Source organism: Schistocerca piceifrons, chromosome 7 (genome assembly GCF_021461385.2).
Source record: "Schistocerca piceifrons isolate TAMUIC-IGC-003096 chromosome 7, iqSchPice1.1, whole genome shotgun sequence".
Taxonomy (NCBI): domain Eukaryota; kingdom Metazoa; phylum Arthropoda; class Insecta; order Orthoptera; family Acrididae; genus Schistocerca; species Schistocerca piceifrons.
Genome location: NC_060144.1, coordinates 563,231,561 through 563,247,197, shown reverse-complemented (window position 1 = coordinate 563,247,197; position 15,637 = coordinate 563,231,561). Strand labels below are relative to the sequence as shown.

The 15,637-nt window shown below is 38.7% G+C and overlaps 1 protein-coding gene across 3 annotated transcripts in view; it reads left to right on the top strand.

Moving 5' to 3' along the window:
* LOC124804632 overlaps window positions 1–15,637 on the top strand; it is a 100,016-nt gene that overhangs the window by 33,429 nt on the left and 50,950 nt on the right. For all 3 annotated transcript variants that reach the window (XM_047264844.1, XM_047264845.1, XM_047264843.1), the window contains exons 3-4: window positions 1,474–1,557; window positions 5,534–5,631. In XM_047264844.1, coding sequence (XP_047120800.1) covers window positions 1,474–1,557; window positions 5,534–5,631 — 182 coding nt within the window. The remainder of the gene's footprint in view (window positions 1–1,473; window positions 1,558–5,533; window positions 5,632–15,637) is intronic.

The window sequence follows — 15,637 nt, the reverse complement described above, 5'->3', positions numbered from 1 at the left end:
TCTCAGTGCTTAAGTGGGATAGTATAAAGCTTATAATTAAAACTTGAAAAATAAAGTTAGGTATATAATTTCTTCTTTGCCTGAAGATACACATGGGCATGATACCTTCGCACACCACTGGAGAGCAAAAAAAAAAAAAAAACACTTGGTGCAGCCCATCAATAAAGTGATAGGTTTTTGTTTTGACACTTCCAGCATTGTGCGACGGTACTGCGGGGACAGGATTTCATTGCATACCATGACTGTGTATGTGTACCTGCAGGCAGGGAAGGAATTGATTATGTAACTTTATTAGGAGTTGACAAGGGGCACAACAATGCTGCCCATCATGGGCTACTGTTTTGACATGTCCGTCTTTCGACTCTTCCATTGTGTGATAACGGCTTTTTCTTATACATGTCACTATTGTAGAGAATTCCATATTGTGAAGGACTCTGGTCTATAGTGTGTGTTTGTTTTACCTATGGATTAATGTGTGCTATTTCACTGTGCTTTGGTTACACATCCAGCAATTCAGATGTGTGTAACTGCTGGGTGAGGTATGGTATTTGTAAATTTATTTCATCGTAAAAGTAGTTTGTAGTGCCATTTTGTGGTGGACTTTTTTTGCATAAACAGTGTACATTCTTCCTTTTTTCCTGTTTCAAAGAGCTATTTTTCTGTTTGCGTATGCTGATGTTTGTATATCATTCTCCCCAGTTGCTATGTCTTCAAATATAAACCAAAACCGAGCGAGGTGGCGCAGTGGTTAGCACACTGGACTCGCATTCGGGAGGACGACGGTTCAATCCCGCGTCCGGCCATCCTGATTTACGTTTTCCGTGATTTCCCTAAATCGCTCCAGGCAAATGCCGGGATGGTTCCTCTGAAAGGGCACGGCCGACTTCCTTCCCTGTCCTTCCCTAATCCGATGAGACCGATGACCTCGCTGTTTGGTCTCTTTCCCCAAAACCAACCAACCAATAAACCAAAAATACTATTTAAAAAAAATTCTACATCTAATTACTGTCAGTGCATTACTCCAAATAAGTTGGACAATTGTTATTGATGGGATGTTCCAAACATTTGAAATGTATATGAATACTTGAAGTTTTTCTTTAAGCTTCTTGGAGTTACGATGATCAGATTATATTCAGGCTTCAGTTTTCTTCAAGCATGCACCTCAATTTTTAAGTTCCATTGAGCGAAAATCATTTTGGCACATTGCATGCTAACCTAGGTTAACAAATGGCAAGTACTCAAACCAGTGAGGCTCTAAACCTTTGTAGTGTAGCGAAAAAGAAAATTTCAGTGGCTCTTATAGAAATTGCTGTGCATAACTTACCACGGAATTGATGAAATGTTTGCAGTATGAAACCTCTATGATATTTAGTACGAACTGCTGCTATCACAATTGCTGAAAGAATATTTTATGTATGTTGCCTGAACCATGGTCTTGTATTGGTTTTTATTATTTGAATTTTTGTTGTTTAGTTGCAGATGAACACATCTACAACTGCCAGTAATAGATCTTACACTCCTGTTCGCCCTAGAATGGCTCCGCAGTATTATCCTCAGGTTAGTAAATGGTGAAAGGGAATGAGACTATAGCATCTAACCAATCTGCTGGGAGGGGGAAGAAAAAACGTTGTTACACATTATCCGATGGTATTCTCCATCTAAATTACAATACTAAACTTATCTGCATACTGCCAGTAGTAATAGATGACAGAGTAAATTATTTGAGGTGTCACTTGAGCACTGTATTTGATTTAGTGAAATTTGGTCATTTCAGTTAAGTAATTATTAGACAGAAAACAGTAACAATGAAGCTGCCAGTAATTGTTCTAATTGCTGCAAGATGTTAGCATCGACACACTGAATTCTGTTTTAGTGTTGAATTTAATAGGTTCGAAAAATTAAAGAAAGCCTTAATACTACTGAGAAGAAAACACAGTTGTTAGGTGGGATACTACAGCAGTAGTAAACCACCTACAGAGACAACACATCTGGATAATGAGAATCCTCTTTATTAACAGAGCACTAGTACAGAGCATCTAATCAGTCACATTGTCCAGCTCACTATGAAGTCCTGTTGCGCTGTCTCAAAAAACTTCCACACCGCTCGTGATAAAGATGTTCAGTTGCTCTAGGATGAATGTCCACTCACAGTGGAGCAATTTTCTTTTAACCAGTTGATTGACAGCAAAAGGAAAATTTTAATACTAAATTAAATGTCCTTCCATTGCATAGATGAAGCTGTAATCCCACATCCCTGAACGCTCTTGTTCATTATTGCAGTTAAGGCCTAGTGTGTGAATTAACACAATTACTGGGAGCTACCTTTATGACTTCATCGGTACCTTATGGTGGAGAATTGCTATATGTATTCGCAGAGTATTGTATCCTGTGTGTATGAGTCCATACTTCAAAGAAATTTGAATGTTTCGTGGGTATTATTGCATGTACATGTATTTTTATTGTCTTTGTACAAAACAAAAAAAATTATGTTAAATAGTGTTTTGCATGGAATGTGTCTTAAAAGCTGCGAAGACACCGGAATTTCGACAGTTTGTGGCACTTTTATCATTGTTAGAGAAAAAAAATATTAAAATTTTATACTTATTTTACATCAGATTTGGGATAACTTAACCTTCATAAAATTGTATGTATTGAAGTTGGATAAGTCCTTTAGAACATGAGTGTTCACCTATGACATTTAGCACAATTTTGATTGGCTAGTAACTTGCACATACAATAGTTTAAAAAAATTTATAATTCCATAAAATTGACTGTGGCTCTAAAAGTGATCCATTACACATCTACAGCAGTTTTTGATTATTTAACCTGTTATGCCACATTTCTGATTAGAGACAAAACAAAAACTTAAATAGTAAACTAAAGGTTCTTCCAGTGCATTGGTTAATTTGTTATTAAAAGGTAGCAGCATGTGTAGTGTAGAACAATAGTATGTTAAGTTTTGTTTTCACAATACCAGAGAAGGAAAGTTGCTATTCACCATATAGCAGAGATGCTGAGTCACGATAGGCACAATAAAAAGATTCACACAATTAAAGCTTTCGGCCATTAAGGCCTTTCACAGCAGTAGACACACACACACACACACACACACACACACACACACACACACAAACGCAACTTGCACACGCATCTGCAGTCTCAGAGAGCTGAGACCACCAGCTCTCTGAGACTGCAGATGCGTGTGCAAGTTGCGTTTGTGTGTGTGTGTGTGTGTGTGTGTGTGTGTGTGTGTGTGTCTACTGCTGACAAAGGCCTTAATGGCCGAAAGCTTTAATTGTGTGAATCTTTTTATTGTGCCTATCGTGACTCAGCATCTCCGCTATATGGTGAGTAACAACTTTCCTTCTCTGGTATTGTTACTTTCCATCCTGGATTTTCCATTGTTTAGTTTTGTTGTCAAATTTAAATATGTTTCACTACTGATATGTTTGCTGTAGAAAACTATTGTACCTTATTTATTTCTGCTATAATATTTTTAAGTGCACTTTGCTGTATTCATTAATCTTCTAATCGCTAACATTTACACATAAAATTAATCAGTCATCTACAAGTACTTTGTAAAGTAGTCTGTTAAGTGCATTACAGTACAAATCACATTAATGGTCAGTGGATTTGGAACTTGCAACAACAAATATTAGTTATTTTATTGCTAAGGAAAGGGGGCAGTTCAAGAGGGGAGACCTTTTGATCAGTCTTCAGATAAAATTGAACATTGGGGCTGAAAAAGAGGAACAAAGGTGTATGAGTTATAAATTAGTAGATCCAGTGGTATAATAAATGCCAAGGTTATCTGACAAGATTTAGGCAGGTGTCCACTTTGGTTGTTTGTAAAACATATTTCATGCTTGCTGAAATAAATAAGGCACATACATCAAACTTCGTACTTACTTTTATGCAGAGTAAATGGACTCTGTGAATGTTAAGTTGTGCACATAGGTATTCTTCCTGCACATTTATTTCACGTCTCAAGACAATACACAGTATTTGAGACTGAAAAATGTGCACTCCAACGACACTTAAGTGAAGGATATTTAACATCCCACCCACCCACAAAGTTGCTCATCTGAACTGATATTCTAAAATCTGATTCAAATTACTTGTTGGTTGACACTTCATGCATTGGAGCTATTTCCTCCAACCAGAGCACTATAGTTCAATTCTTTTATCTTGGCGGTTCGCGCATGCCCACCCAGACGCGGGAGATTGCTGCGTTGCCAGTTGTATGCGCCAAGAGAAGCAGCGCATAGTATAGTTCACGAACTTACGTTTAGGGGGGAGCGCGCAGTTTATGAAGTGAAGCCACCACGGCCGCATTAACCCTTTCGCTGCTGCAGAGACGAGCTCCCCGCATTCCACGATGTGCGCGATTTTGTCATCATTGCGCTGCTCGCCTGTGCAGACACATGGTGTTTCGACTGCTTTGACACGCTTTATCATTCAATTTCACAAAAACTATTTGGCCCAAAAATTTGATTTTTACACATCTTTTGGACTGATTCCTTCCCCCCATAAATGACTTAATTTTGTTTCACTGTTCAACGCAGTTATTGTGCAGCATTAGATGTAGTAAACCATTGCATGAAATTTTGAAGAGTTTGCAGAGGTAAAAGTCCATAGTGTATACTTTCCATATTGTCGTTGTTAGTTGCCACTGAAATTTCAAAAAATTACATTCAAGAGAATAAAATTCATGAAGTAGGACACTTCTATATTGTTTTTAAAATAATGAAAATACTAAACACCGATTACGGTTTGAACTCAGGACCTTTTGATTAGCGGCCATACACTTAATCCATTACGCTAACGCAACTTATGGCCTGATATTTTTCCCGGACTACTTTAAAATATTACGCAAAATACCGACAAACACGAATTACTTATGTTTTGTCGAAGTACAATAGGAAATAAACGATTACCGCTGTTCTTTATTGCGAGAAAGCGGTTAGTGAGAATGATACAAACACCTTTCCTTGCTATCGCCTGAATTAGGAGGCTTACTGCCTGTTTGGTTTATTAATTAATAGAATATGAAGCAATTGGTACAAAGAATGCTTTTTCCAAACTTTCTATAAAAGAAAGTCTGCTATCAAGACATTGCTTTTGTCCAATTACTTTACTTATGACTGAACGTTTCTAAAACTGAAGACACTCGTCCATGCTCTGCACTGCAGTCGAGCTCTGGCAACGTCGTTCTCTGTTCATTGGCTGACTGTGTTTTGTGACGTCAGATGCGCAGAACGAACCTAAACTCGGCTGCCATCATAAATGGCGCGCACTTTAGCACTCAATGTATGAACTGTACACTGTTGCCAAACTGCCACAGCAATTGGTCAGTTCACTTCCATTGCTTCAGTAGTGCTATATATGAAAAATGCATATTTTGTTCCTGTGTGTGTGTGTGTGTGTGTGTGTGTGTGTGTGTGTGTGTGTGTGTGTGTGTGTGTGAGAGAGAGAGAGAGAGAGAGAGAGAGAGAGAGAGAGAGAGAGACTTTCCATACTGCCGCTGTTACAGGTGTCGCTGGCCATGTCCCCTACGACGAGCCACCTGGCAGCAGCCCAGCAGCAGCCACCACCACTAGTCAGAGCAACTGTCAGCACTCCTACAATGGGGTGGGTATTTCTTTCAGTTATACTGCATACCACTTCTTTATATGCAAGTAACTTATTTTTGCATAGTACCTGGGGCACAAGGCTATAGCCACGTGATGGCTACCGCCGGCTAGTTAGCTGTGGGATTTTTCTTCCATCCCTACTTGTAACATTTCCCAGCTTTATTCTTTCGCAATTTCTTCCCTTTCCTATTTCAGCAAAAGAAAACAGTAACTTCAGATATTAGATCCACGAGTTGATGGCTTTGGTTGCTTACTTTTCTGCAATCAATTCTGTGTATGTTTTTTCCTTACATATAACCATTTTTAATTATTCTAGTTTCTGCTAAGTGATAGCAAGGATAGGCAGAAGATGAACAAGTGTAACTTGTCCAAGCATGAATATTCTTCGTCTTTCTGTGAAGAGAACATTGGGAGGTTATTGAACAGAAGTGATAGTGAGTGGTCTAGTAATAATGTTTCGAGTAGTGGTGAAAACAGTGATGATGATAGCTAATGACAGTGACTCAGAAATATTAAGTGGTGAAAGGGGTGTCAAAGAACAGCTGATGACAACTGACAATAGTTGTGGTTCTACAGGATTGTAGCCTGGTAATTGTGTTGTAGATAGAAGTCCATTCCGTTTCACAGTAACTGCAGATGTACGAAGTTCTTTTGGGGAGCCTCCATATCCTCTTAATATTTTCACTTTATTTTATATGAGACAACTACAAAGACATGACTCTCCAGCATTAAGATAAAAATAATAAGGTGGCCCATAGCAGTAGAAAAATCATAGAAATTTTAGCAGAAACATTTAACAAATTACTAAGTTGTGATTTCCCAGAACTGCTGTACTTCAAGTAAACCCAGATATATCTGTTAAAACACTAACAGGAGATATAAATCCACCTGAAATCCATGAAGTCTGCAAAGCTTTGAAAGAGTTAAAAAACTACAAAGCAAGTGGAGAAGATCAAACATTTACGAAGCTTTGGAAATGCACTGCAGAACCATTGATCGTATCATTACATCAATGTGTAGAGATGGTATGGACATAGGACAGCTACCAGAACATTGGACTACAACTGTATTCCATCCACTACACAAAAGAAGATACAAAGCAAATCCAGACAACTGTAGACAAGGAAAGTTGCCACCCACCATATAGCGGAGATGCTGAGTTGCAGATAGGCTCGTGCAAACCCAACTCACACACACGACTGCAGTCTCAGGCAGCTGAAACGACGCAGTTGCCTGAGATTGCAGTCGTGTGTGCGAGTTACGTTCATGTGTGTTTGGACACACTCTTGGCCCAGTGAATCAGCCATTTTTAGTGTTTTTGTGAAACGTCACTGGCACATTCCTATTCAAGATTTCTTGAAACAGAAAACATATTATGAACAAAAAAGTCTTTAAGGTTTATTTTAATTATATTGGTTGATGACAGAATTAATAACAACAAACATCAAATGTATGATTTCGGTTTCACAAAAGATTTTGAAGCATTCTGGGATGCAGAGTGGTACATTGCAGTCTGGACACCACCAGCTGATTTCCTTCCTACCTGCTTGACCACTAGATTTTTTTGTTTTCTCAGAGCAAACTTTACACACACTAGTTGGACGCTCCTTCTCAGTGGCTGATAATTTTTCTGCAAAGTGCCGTCCTAGAAGTATGTTACTGTGAATTTCACTAGGAACATTGTCTAGTGCCAAATTTGTACCTTTGTGAATCAGTCCTTCACCAATTTGTCTTAGAAAAGTGGAGAAATGGCAGCTCTGTCTTTGAGCAGGGGTCCTGGTTTCCCAGTATAAGGCAAATGCATTTGTTGCAGCCATTAAAAGCATGTGGAAGAACAATTTCTTCCACTTCATCTGTTTCCTCCTAAATGCATCATTTGATCACACCTAGTGACCTCCATTTCGTAAATATTACTTTCAAGAATGGCATCTGGTTTTGATTTTGCTTTGATACCTTCCTTTGTAGGAACAGACGTGTCATCTGGGCAATTTGTGCACAGTGGACAGGCATAGCACATCTCTTAGGTCTTTCCACTTCAAACAAAGCAGATGATTCCTCCTCATTGACACAGACTCTTACCTTTTCAGTTTTTTTTGTAAACAATGTTGTTTCGTAGGTCTTTCCAGTTAGTCAGGCATGTATCTACTGCTTTCGTTTTATGTTGCCACAGAAAATCGAATACTGCTGGTGAACTACAAAATCTGTCCATGTAAACAGTGTGGCCTTTTCCCAGGTAATCCGCTAGCAACATCTCAAATAACGGTATTATGGATTTGTCTTGTGTTCCTTTCCCAGCATATACCTCCAATCTAAGAACATAACCAATAACACAATAAACATCTTGATTCCATACTTGTCAGGTTTATTTTTTATGTAAACCTGAAATACCTCTCTTCCACGGAAACCACACATGCCTTTGTCAATAGCGAGGTTTTCTGATGGGTTAAATGATTTTTGTGATTCTAATAAGAAATGATCCATGATTGGCATGGTTTTATGCATGGGGTCGTGCTGAGGTTGACTTTTCGGAATGTAAGTTGCATTGTTATTCAAATACAGCATTGATAATATTGCCTTGAATCTGTTTCTGACCATAACAGAACCAGGGAAAGAGGTTGAAATAAAATTGTTGGTAGACCAGTAACCTGCCAGTTTTGGTTTTTTCACAAGACACATGTGTATAAATATGCCAAAAAACATATAAATTTTGTGCAGCTTTACTCCCACCCATGAATTACGAAAACTGTGAAGCTTTACCCTGGAAGTTGCTTTGAGTTTGTCATAAACAGACTTTGGACAGCCATTTGTTTCAGATTTTGTGTTTCGTTATGGAATCGGGGGAAAACATCGAAAACACACCAACAGGAGTGGAATTCTCATGAACAGCTACCATTACTCCACTTTTCTCTACAAATTGTGGCACAGTAGGCTGATCGTCAGCAAATTTCCGACCTAATTTGGCATCAGTGGGTTTTTTTCGCGAAATTCGTTGCCTCTTTGTTGGAGGTACAGACAGCTGTGTTGCAGCCAACACCTGTGTACAGAGGATGTACTTTGTTCAATAAACACGGGCTGCACAGATGCAGCCTCATCAGATTCCTGTGCAAGATAGACAAGACGAACAGAAATAAACTCTCTGCTAACTGAAACAACTCGAGCAATATAAGTCGTAATAATAATACTGAAGAAAAACTGCACTAGACAGCTCCTTACCTGTATCTGAATCCTCTTCATTCACTTCACATTCAAATATTTCCCACTCAGAACCAGAATCATCCAATTCTTCTTCTAAGGCTTTTAAAATTTCTTTCTCACTCAGAAAATGCGACATATTTGAAAATAATTAATAATAATAATTTGAAAATAATAATAATAATAATTAAAAAATTAACAAGAAAGCGGCAAAGAGTAACGAGAACATTTGAAACTCACGGTTACACCAATGCATAATGGCGCAGCGTGTCACAGAAGCTGCTATGCGTGTCTTGCCATTTCTTTTGACATAGTTCTAAAACCAGAACACAGAGGGGAGCGGCAGTCAAGGGACATATAGACAGGTATTCCGTGCAGCACTACCACAGTAACCGGCCTGCTTTCGGACGGCTAATAGGCTGTGAGCGGCATCCAACAACCACCCAACCTATAATCGGGTGCGGTCGTTTCGAAGCAGTTCTGTGGCCCAACCAATACTCGTGCTTGGTCACTGAAGTGTTAATGGCTGAAAGCTATAATTGTGAGAATCTTTTTGTTGTACGAGGTGCATTCAAGTTCTAAGGCCTCCGATTTTTTTTCTAATTAACTACTCACTCGAAATCGATGAAACTGGCGTTACTTCTCGACGTAATCGCCCTGCAGACGTACACATTTTTCACAACGCTGACGCCATGATTCCATGGCAGCGGCGAAGGCTTCTTTAGGAGTCTGTTTTCACCACTGGAAAATCGCTGAGGCAATAGCAGCATGGCTGGTTAATGTGTGGCCACGGAGAGTGTCTTTCATTGTTGGAAAAAGCCAAAAGTCACTAGGAGCCAGGTCTGGTGAGTAGGGAGCATGAGGAATCACTTCAAAGTTGTTATCACGAAGAAACTGTTGTGTAACGTTAGCTCGATGTGCGGGTGCGTTGTCTTGGTGAAACAGCACACGCGCAGCCCTTCCTGGACGTTTTTGTTGCAGTGCAGAAAGGAATTTGTTCTTCAAAACATTTTCGTAGGATGCACCTGTTACCGTAGTGCCCTTTGGAACGCAATGGGTAAGGATTACGCCCTCGCTGTCCCAAACATGGACACAATCATTTTTTCAGCACTAGCGGTTACCCGAAATTTTTTTGGTGGCGGTGAATCTGTGTGCTTCCATTGAGCTGACTGGCGCTTTGTTTCTGGATTGAAAAATGGCGTCCACGTCTCATCCATTGTCACAACCGACGAAAAGAAAGTCCCATTCATGCTGTCATTGCGCGTCAACATTGCTTGGCAACATTCCACACGGGCAGCCATGTGGTCGTCTGTCAGCATTTGTGGCACCCACCTGGATGACACTTTTCGCATTTTCAGGTCGTCATGCAGGCTTGTGTGCACAGAACCCACAGAAATGCCAACTCTGGAGGCGATCTGTTCAACAGTCATTCGGCGATCCCCCAAAACAATTCTCTCCACTTTCTCGATCATGTCGTCAGACCGGCTTGTGCGAGCCCGAGGTTGTTTCGGTTTGTTGTCACATGATGTTCTGCCTTCATTAAACTGTCACACCCACGAACGCACTTTCGACACATCCGTAACTCCATCACCACATGTCTCCTTCAACTATCGATGAATTTCAATTGGTTTCACACCTCACAAGTTCAGAAGACGAATTATTGCACGCTGTTCAAGTAAGGAAAACGTTGCCATTTTAAGTATTTAAAACAGTTCTCATTCTCGCCGCTGGCGGTAAAATTCCATCTGCCATACGGTGCTGCCATCTCTGGGACGTATTGACAATAAACGCGGCCTCATTTTAAAACAATGCGCGTGTTTCTATCTCTTTCCAGTCCGGAGAAAAAAAATCAGAGGCCTTAGAACTTGAATGCACCTCGTACTTATCTGAAACTCCGCATCTGTGCTATGCGATGAGCGGCAACTTTCCTTCTCTAATATTGTTACATTCCTTCCTGGATTTTCCATTGTTTGATTTTGCCAGACAACTGTAGAGGAATTTTCCTTTCGGAGATCACTTATAAAGAAATGTCCAGAAGTCTCTATAATCTTAAAAATTAAACTGAAGTGGAAATAGGTGAATACCATGAAGGATTTAGACCCTGGAGAAGCTGCCCAGAACAGATAATCACTTTAAAATTGGTAATGGATTACTACAAACAGACACAAAAACTTTTAATAACCTTTGTAGATTTCAGAAAAGCTTATGATTGTATCCGCAGATCTTCAATGATGAAGATACTACAAGATATCAGTCTCTGTCCTTAATTACTAAAAATGATAAACTTAACTGTAACAAGCACCAAATCTAAAGTAAAGTTCAGAGGAGAAATATTGTGAGCTGTTTGTGTCTAAAACAAGGTTAAGACGGGAAGATAGTTCTAGTGCCATTACATTTCCACTGTGCTCTGGAGTACGTGAAACAGGAATTGTTCGAGAAGAATCCTAAAAACATTAGAATTGGAACCAGGAATATCAAATAAAATATACCACAAAAGATAGGACTCCAGATATCATTTGAAAAGACTGAGGTAATGGAGCAGATCTACTAGTAATCAGCCACATAATAGTAAATAATGAGAAATTAAGAGTGGTGAAACAGTTTAAATACCTAGGAGAAATTATAACGTACAACTTGGGCTAGAAACCTGCATGGCGAGAAAGAATTAACAAAATGATAAAACCTCTAAAATCAACATGATATACGTGCAATAAAAAAAATGACTGTCAGTCAAAACTAAATAAAAACGTCAATCAAAGGTGACATACAGAAGTAAGACGCTTTTCAGCATTGTCCAAAAAAACAGGATCGACAAAATCGTGAAAGGAGAGAGAAGAATAGCTAGAACAATAAGAAATATCCAAAAGATGGACAGTGGTGGATAGTGTCATGTGAAGTGGTGTACAACGAACTGGAGCCCATTCTAGATGCTATACAGGGAAAAAATGATTTCTCTTGCTGTTCCTCCTCTTCTTTTTTTCTTCGCTTTATGGGGACACCAGGAATTAGATTACCAAGAAAAATTACCCAGAATCTTCAGAACATTAAGCACAAGTAGGGTGGGTAGAGGAAACCAGGGAGGATACGGAAGAGCTAGAATTAATCCTGGATGATATGCAAAACAAAATCGAAAATTTAAAGAAACTGAAAACATAAAAATAAGATTTAAATCAAAAATATATGAATGGCAAGCATTTAAATGGGTATTTACAGATAAGGAATAACAAAAAAGATCAGAACAAATGAAAAGATACTGGGTAATTTGGAAAGAAAGTCTATTGAAAATGACCATAAAATGTTGATTGATGAGTACAGTGAGGCTGTAAAAGCAGCAGAAGAAGAAGAAGTAGTTTTTTTATACCTCCAATGGATTATTCAAAAACCGGACTTCGAAGTGTATTATTCAAGGAAAGAAGACCTTGAAACACTAATTCTCCTGAAATTTATGTCGGAAAGCTGATTTAGTTATGTTGGAAAGCAGATTTAGTCTTCTCTTGAAGTTCCTTCATTATACAAAAGACTGTGGTATTCCTGCTGTCGTTGGTCATCTACAGAAAAAAATTTAATTTCCTGAACATGAATTATCCCCTGATGATGAATTGCTGTTACTGTGGAAAGGGCAGTTCTCTGTCAGTAGTACATACCAGTGAAATGCACTTGCTTTGGTATTGAATTATTTCACTTGTGTGACGCAAGTAGCTGTTATTTATGTCTTTTTGGCTGTGTTAAAGGTCTTTGTATGTGCCTATCCAGAGCACATAAGAGATTAAAAGGTGGCAGACATAAAACTGTATTACCTAAATTTTAGTGACATCTTTTTTGTGTGTATTTCTCACAATTGTTGTTGGTTTAATATTGCGATTTTCTTAATATGTAACCAAACATAAGTTCAGGCACTGTTGCATTAGTACCTGCAGTTGAGTCTACCTTTTGTGTAACACAATTATTGTTAAGGGGCATTATATGCCCTGTTAAATTATCGAATTTTGTGACCTATTATCTTGGAAACTTTTTAAGACACCAACAGTTTTCCACAATTATTGAATGCACCTTTCTAGATACACTGAACTACAATTATTAGTTAAATTGTATTCTGGGGCATGTTTTTCCCCAAACACTCAGTTTTTTTGACATAACAACTCAGGTTATTTTAATTATTTTAGTTCCATATGTGTTGAATCTCTCACTTGGCATGCTGTGAAAATTTCATGTCTCCACCATCAGAATTTTTTTGAAAATGGGCCATATATTGCAAAAAATGAAGTTCAGATATATTGAGGTTTAAAACATTTTCTATTACAATTTCTTATACTGACTTACATTTCTGCGTCTTTTATGTACTAGAATTGTCCTGGTCCATAGTCTGTCTCTTATTCAGTGTCGCAACAGCCCAGTGCTTGCCTCCTCTTTTTCTTTCTTGCTTCTTTTATCATTTGCTGTGCAGCTAACTCTGCTTCGCATACATGGAGCTCATCCAGTTCCCGCAGTCCTTTAACTTTGTTCTGTCCAAATCTTACCCATAACTCCTCCAGAACCTTAAGTCTTTCATAGTTCCCACTATTAAAAGTTATTGCAGCGTAAGACAGTGGTAACTTTAGAGTCATACGGCGAACAAATACATTTTTAGGCACACAACACCACACAACATTATTGAAGGACTCATTCACCTTCTGGGTCTTTCCATGTAAACACTTCTTTAGTAGCTCAGGATTTGCCAAATCTCTGTAAATAGGTTTGATTGCCTCCATTACTGCAAAAGGAAGAGAATGTTTTATGTGTAAATTCATGCAGGGTGCCAGAAAATTCAGCTTGCCTATATTTACACCAAGTGTTTGGTGGAGGTGGACACTGCAAGCTAACATCCTAAAGATTTTCGGGTTCACATGTGGTTCCTCTTCGTCGAAATGTCTTCGCTCAAACTCATCTAGGGGTTGAACCGCACGTGTCGCATCATACGCCCTAAATTAGACACTTGTGACCCTTTGGTTAAATTCTCTGGCTGATGGCAAGTTTGCGAAATACAAAGTTAACATAGCATATAAAAACAGTAATAATAATATCGGGAACTAAATTAACGACCCATAAAAGATGTAGGCCATTCAGTTGCGATTTGGTTAGAATAATGTTTATTCAGAAAGCAAACTGATAGCAAAAGTGGTCATGTTTAGAGTTACTGTTACACTCAAGCGCATATCCATTTGACACAGTTCGATCATTCACAGTCTCATTGTGAAACACAAGTCCAATACTCCACCTTGATATTTACTCGGAAAGTTAGAGTTCACACCAGATGCATGGCTGCTTACCACTCAGAGACTAAGTCCTGTGATACCACACAACGCAAAATTTTCAAAGTCGTTTCACTTCCTAGCTGCCTAAAGACAGATCGTCCGCTTTCGTGTCTCAATCTGAACTGTTTACTTTATTGTGTCCAGCTGAACTGTACTCTTTGGTGTCTAGACCAGAACTATCTCTCTGCCCGTCCCCGGCTGCATTTTCCCGCGTGCTGAACATCTCCGCTCAACTGACTAGGGCAGTTCAATTTCCTGAGGCTGTCCATCTGATTGGCTACAGCTTATTATACATTATTTTACATTTTAACATATTTAAATAATAAAAGCTTGACCTCTTTCACATTCTGAATAAAGTAACAATAATATCCATTACATAATAAATGTTAAATTCTGGTACATAAAACCAAAACAGTTTCCTTCGTAGCTTTGAATGTCACGGCCAGTAGCCTTGCACCAATGTGCTTTCTGATAAACAAAGAACAAAAGTAACTATTAAGGAAAGTTGCTCCTCACCATATAGCAGAGATGCTGAGTCGCGATAGGCGCAATAAATAGATTCACACAATTATGCACTAAACTTTACAGCAAATATTCTGGTACTTAATGATTCAGTAAGGTGTCTTGCTATCATCGTTCAATGTGTTTTGTGTGGAGGAAATGATGATCCGATGCTTAACTGAAAATACTGATAATTTAAATTTACTATATCTTTTAAACAAATAAAGTTACAGAGTTGATGCGAACAACGTTTGTCATTTTAGTGATGCGCTTCTATATGAAATGTCGATCGTTAAGATCGCCTAAAGTGTTCAGATTTTAGCATTCAGGTCTTTGTTAAAAAACTTTTGAATTTCACTTTAACAGTAAATCCTAAACTTTTATAGATATGATCAATATTCAAGTTTTATTGGAATCGCCATGAAAATTTATGAAGGATGGTAGATTAAAATTACTGTGGCTTAATTCCCTGAATTACTACAGAATTAAATAGTTTCCATAAATGTTTCTCCTTGTGGCCAAACTTAGGTCTGCCACATTTAACACTGCTACCTCTCTTTGGCCACAAAAGGCTTCTACTGAATTTCCCTTTGACGTAGGTTCTCGTCTGTCTCACTCGCACACTACAGCGCTTAGGCCTCAATAGACGCTTGTGTGTTTCCCCATCTTGTGGTGAATCTGTGCCCTTCGTGGCATGCCGTTCTGGACGACAGGGTTTGTTTCACAATACCTGAAGGCTGACTCTTTTGGCCATGTATTTAAATGGGAGCACAATGCTTGTTAACTCACAACACAAAGCATGACATGGTTTTTCATTGGTTGATATTTGATGAAAGAAAGTGTTCCACACACCTCTTTTCATCTCCTCTAAATTGCCACAGTTATCTCTAATGGCCTTCCCATAATATTCCTGTAATTCATCAATTACTTTGCCCATTAGTCTTCCAGTACATTTTGTTGTCTTGCCGTCAGACAGTTTTGTGTTACCCAGCTTGGTTTTTAGGTTACATAGACGTGTTC